A 6,000-nucleotide genomic window follows, 5' to 3' on the forward strand; every position below is an offset into this window, starting at 1 on the left:
CCGCCGGGGAGCAGGGGGGCAAGAGCGCTGAGAAAGGAGATGTCGGAGGCAGGGGGACACGAAGAGAGGCGGTACCGAGAGGAAGGGGATGCATGAGGCGGGGGCCCGGAGGGCAGGGTGCTTGCCCCGGAGGGACACACGTACACACACGCACAAACCCACACCGCTCCATCCCCGGGCGTCCCGGCGCCGAGACACTCCCGCCGCCGCAGCATCGCCCGGCACCGGAGCGAGCCAACCTGTTTCCCCACGCACCGAGAAATCGGCTGCGGTGCCCAGCGCGGGCGGGCGGGCGGGAGGGAGGGAAGGCGGCCCCCCGCGCCCCCTCCCCGGCCGCCTCCCCGCGGGGCGCGTCGCAACCCCCCGGCCGGGGCCGCGCTGCGGCAGCCGTACCGTGGGCAGCAGCGGCTCCATCTGCGCCCCTTGGTCCTGAGTCTCCATGCGGCGGCGGCGGGGCTGCGGCGACGCCCCCTCCCCGCCGCCCGCGGGCCGGGGCGCTCCCCGGGCGCTGCGGGAGCCGCTGGGCTGCGCCGGGCTCGGGGCTCGCTCCGCGCTCCCGGCTCCGCGCTCCCGCCGCGCTCCCGGCGCGGATCAGGCGGCGCGGAGGCAGGAAGCGCGCGCCAGTCACATGGCCGCGCGCTCCGCCGGCCCCGCGCGGGGGGGCAGCAGCCGGAGCCACCTGCGGGATGCGGGATGCGGGATGCGGGATGCGGGATGAGGGATGAGGGATGAGGGATGAGGCCGGGGCCGCCTCGCCCCTGCACACCGACTGCAATGGGAGCGGGGAGCGGAGAGACCGGGCCCCGCTAAGCGCCGGGTGAGACTATGGAAAACACCGCACACGGCTCAGAAGTTGAGAGCTGTACGCCAGGCTCCAGCCGCAGGCTCCCCAGCACTGCTGCTTCAGGGCAGTATTGGGCCAAGATTTGATTTAGCCAGCACCAAAGAGTACCAGAAAACAGTGACCCTTCGCTCGGTCCCGCCCGACTTTGACCCTTAGTTACAGACAGCACCTTCAAAAGAGAGTTCTGCTCCTCTCCCCACTACGATAACCCCACCACCCCCTTCTACCTGCAACTCAGAAACATACAAGAATACCACATTTTTGGTATAGGGTTAATAGGAGTCTTACTCTCTTTTTCACACAATTTTATCATTCAAGTCTGCTGCACATTTGGCTTCTCCTAGTGTATCTGGCTGTGCATCTCAGTGGTTACATTCAGCTATACCAAAACCCCAACAAGCTACACAAATGGTTGTCAAAGCCTAAATTTGCTGCACAAAAGAGAATAAGAAGTTGAGTCCCCACAGTACTTGTACTACTAAGAACAAGTGTGACACTGCCTACCAAAATAACTGAGCTAGAAAAGTTTATATTTTCATCACTTCCAAGTGTATCTTCAAGGCCATCAAAACCTGTGTGCATAAAAATCAAAGTGGCCAGAGATCTGATTACGAAAAATGAACTAGCAAGTAAACTTCTATCTCCCTGTTAAATTAATTTCCTTGCCAAAGCAGCAGGCCATGCCCTACATTTTGGATATCCTCTGCAGTCTAAAAGTAGATCAATAAACAGCTTCACTAAATCTGATTAATTTCCTCTGCCATGGACATGTTCTTCAAGTCTCCCAGAGATCTTCCAGGCTGAATTATTTGTACATTAGCCAAGCAAGACACAGAGCTGGGGGAGCAGTATGAAGGAAAGGGGAGCCAAAGCTGATTCTTACAAAGAAGGGGGCTATTTTTCTGAGTTACGACAGATTTTGTTCTTTAAAGTAACATGTATATTTAACAATGTACAGAAAGACAACAGATATGGTCCAGGTTTTGGGACAAAGACGAGATGTGTATTTTCATAACATGATTACAGATCTACAGTAATTAACACAGGAGGCCATTCAGGTCACTAGAGTTAAGGCTGTGTCAGCATTTGCACAGTAATACCCTATTTGTAGGAGCTTAGAATTAAGCTATGAAAGTAATGATGAAGCTCGGAAAGAGTGCATTTAAAAGTGATTTTCCTCCTTTAAAGAAAATAGATTTAAAGTGAATATACCACCTGTGAAATCAGGGAGACCAAAAGCTTTCAGTCTACAGGCAGCTATTTCAATGAATATTAGTATAAGCACCTTAGTCTTCTCTGCCTAAATATCTCAAGCTTGTCCAAGAGCATTTTTTCAGTAGGTACTGCAATTCTTCAAGCTCAATGGCATTTATATATCTTTCACTCCCCAAAATATTCCCTCAAAACACACTCATCCACATAGACACATCTAGCAAATATAAAGCCCAAAACCAACTCAGATACTGTGTACCTGACACTGCTCCCCAACACTTCACTTTCAGTGAAAAACAGGCTCAAGACCACAAGCACCGCGCTCAGGAATTATGCATGACTTACTGAATGGACCTCAAAAGAGAGTTAGGATCAGACATGTAACTGTTTTTGCAAAGTTTTTTTTTTTTTTTCAGAGTGCTTTACAGTCAGGAGTTCTCCATAATAGATGAAATATGGAAAAAGTTGGTTAAATAACAAACCTCTCCAAATCATTCTGTATTGTCCTGCTTCACACACATAAAACCACCACAGACTTCCATAGCTACAAAGCCACATTTTCATAGCCAGAGTCAAAGTGCCAGACATTCTTTTGGAAGCTGTAACCAATATGCTTCAATATTAAGGTCCAAAATGTTGAATCCAAAATTCCAAAGCCAAGGGCTTGGCATATACAAAAGTGGAAGAACATAAAGGACCTGGTTGAAAATTCTGTTTTTAATCAAACATAACAAAGCTATTTTTTGTAACATTATAGCAGTATATCACGCCAAAAAGAGAATTAAGAGAAAGTAATATTTATTCTCTAGTTGATTTATAATTTAATTTGAATTCTGTTTTCCCTTTCTTCAAGTTGGCTTCTTTCACTATTGCAATCTGATTGTAAGCCATACTTCCATGTCCAGCAACTATTAGTCTATTACAGTAGTAATTTCATTTCTCATCCCAAAAGAATAAGCTTTACATTTGTGACATTTTAAAATAGGGCAGGCTTAGTTTCTTAGTTTCAAATTTTACTACATAAGTAGGTGTTATTTTTAAGCTTTTGTACATGAAGGGTAAAGAAAAGAGAGTTCTCAAATCATCAGTAATTGGAGAAACTTCATCACAAAAGCAGGTGTGAAATCATGATATGCAGATCCACTTCAGTTATAAGATTAAGAATAAGAATTTGCTATTAAAATAAATAATTTTATAGCATATTTATGTCAGTCTGATTTTTTTTTCTTTATATATATTCCTAGTGCATTGGATAAGTGAAACAGTGAGTGTTTCTACATTTACTTTTACAATTCTAAAGCTCCTAAAGTAAACGTCAATGGAAAAAAGGGGAAATACTGTTCTTGTTCAATAACATTCTGAATTTATGTCAGAAACTGACCTGATCCTGCCTGGTGTCAGCTTTCATAAGAAATTAAAGACAACAAAATTGAATTTTATTCTTCCCTTTCCTCAAGCTGCCTTTTGCCCCTTTGGCCTGCAGCAAGCCAATAACTCAGATGTTCTCTCAAGTCACGGTCAATGTGTTAAACCCCACTGAACAGAGGTTTTGTTCCTCAGAAGCTGTTCACAAGGGGTATGTTTTATATATAACCTGAATTACACTCAAAAGGCTCAGAACAGTCACAAAGTACGTTGTAGTCATACAGCATAGATTTTGGAGGCATATACCCATCTATCTGGGCTTGACATCAAAATGGTGAGGGGTGTAAATAGTTCCCACTGTCTTGAGCATCACTGACACAGCCCTGTTCATACAAAAATAGGTGTGTGAAAACAAGCAGCAGCAATAATGAAAACCTAGAAATCACAGAGTTCAAGCCCATGAGAGGTCTTGCAATACTTCTCTTAGTAAGTCTTTGTAATGAAAGTTCCGTTTTCTTGCCTAAAGTGCACTTCCTAATTATCAGGAAGGTGGAGGAATTATCGCTTCCTCCACCTAAGTCCCAAGAAGGTATTCTGATATAATAAGTGATGCTATATATATGGGTGTATTTTTATATGCACATCAAAGCTGTCACAGAGTCCTAGCATCACTTGCTAGCCCAGTACCACTCACATTTTTACTGTCATACCTTTCTGTCAGTTTTCATTTTGTGATCAATATATAGCTATAATTTAAAAGGAATGCTTTATTTAAACCATTTCTCTGAATACAATTCCTGTTCTAGGAATATATCCTGGGAGAATTGGCTCATCTCCCAGTTTAGCCATGAAATATGTCACTCTACCAGGATGGAGGGGGGTAGGAATTGCTACTAAGCAAGAGTGAACTCCACAGAGCTGTTAGTTACAAACCTGAAGATGAGAACTATTTCGTTTTAAGTGTCCCCATAGCAGAAATATGCTTGAAGCCTAATTCATTCATTTACATATATGTCCAATAGTCTCAGCATGTTCTTAATTCCAAAAAGAACCTGCACTCTGTCAGACCTAATGTGGTTGCCAGTAGATTTTAGCAACATAGTAAACAATTTCACACAATATTCAGAATCAGAAAGGATTGGGGTTAGATCAGTTTGCCCTCTCTTGATTCCTGCCGAAGCTCGAGCCTCAGATACACTGGTAAATAAAATGCATGCACAATACACATTAATTTGAATGCTCATACTGTGCATATTTATCATAAACATATTTCTTTAATGAAGGGAAACCTTTTTAAAAACTGCAAATTATTTTCAGCTTGTTACAGGTTATTCCTACTTGAAGTAAAACAGTGAATTAATTCCTAAGCTTCTGGGGGAAACAAAATAACTATCAAGCAGTCAGAATCCTTTTTATTCTATTTTTGTCTTAATGACCGTAGAAGGTGAAATAGTAATGAGTGGATCTTTCAAACTGCATTTCATACTAAAATAAAGATGTGAATTACCTTTACATATGGAGAGGAACATCCCACCCATATAACCTATTCCTAATACATTTTTTTTTCTCTGTAATTAGAGAAACTATTCTGACAAAAGGTAAAAAAGGGGAGGGGAAAAACACCAATCCTGGCAGCAATGTTTCCTCTCTCCATTCTTCCTCCCTAAGTGAAGATAAATAACCATCTGGATCATTGTACTGCCTTTGTGACAGGTGGTACTCAGTTATGTTTCTCATTTGATTGGAAAGTGGTAATGGCTCTTTAGCAGCTCTTTCTTTTGCTAATATACTTCGCCTGAAATAATTTACTCTTAAGTTAATTCATTTGAAATATGATCCAAAAAGATTCATTGTTATTGGGACGCATTCTTCAATTGCAACATAATCTCTTTTTTTTTTCTATTCAAATTAGAAAAAAAGTACTCTAATAATTGTTTCACTAATATAACTTCTCACATTGTTCAGCCAAAAGAAGTAATGCCAATGAAATATGTCTGTGTCCACAGCCCAATCCTACAACTCCTATGACACAGGGAGACAATCTGTGTTAGTAACGAGCACCAAATATTTGTTACTTTCTTAATTTTCCCCAAAATGGATCCTCTACCAAAGATCATTAATTTTGTGGTATTCTGACTCTAAGCTAGGCCTCTGACTTTTGCTATAAGGTCAATATTAGAAAATACTATTTTAAAATCTAAACTAAAATCAAGATGTGTTAGAAACTCTTAAAATAATACACATAATTAATCATTATATTAGTTTACTAATTATTAAGATAGCTACTCTTTCTACTCTTATTTTTCAAGTGAAATAAATTCCTCAGACATATCATCCATCTAATCCTGCTTTGTAAATAAAATATGTTGAATCAGGCCCTGATTAGTCACTGACCTAAATAATCCTTCAAAAAGATTAAGCTATCTTAATTTAAAACCTGCAAGGGGATACAATATATTGTTTTTTCTCAGTTACTCTAACAGCAAACTATAACTAGACATGTATCTTTCAGATGTAAGACAACATTTATCTAAATTAAGCTTCAAGTGGTTGGAATTTCCCACAAGTCTTACTTTGAG

At 41.9% G+C, this 6,000-nt stretch overlaps 1 protein-coding gene across 2 annotated transcripts in view; it reads right to left on the reverse strand.

Annotated features, from left to right (window-relative positions):
- SLC4A10 (solute carrier family 4 member 10) overlaps positions 1-596 on the reverse strand; it is a 144,898-nt gene extending 144,302 nt beyond the window's left edge. The window contains exon 1 of one of the 2 annotated variants that reach the window (XM_064434700.1): positions 394-596. In XM_064434700.1, coding sequence (XP_064290770.1) covers positions 394-441 — 48 coding nt within the window. In that variant the 5' untranslated portion in view covers positions 442-596. The remainder of the gene's footprint in view (positions 1-393) is intronic. The other variant, XM_064434702.1, reaches the window with a different exon arrangement.
- Positions 597-6,000: the final 5,404 nt, after the last annotated feature.

Source organism: Passer domesticus, chromosome 10 (genome assembly GCF_036417665.1).
Source record: "Passer domesticus isolate bPasDom1 chromosome 10, bPasDom1.hap1, whole genome shotgun sequence".
In the NCBI taxonomy this organism is placed as follows: Eukaryota; Metazoa; Chordata; class Aves; order Passeriformes; family Passeridae; genus Passer; species Passer domesticus.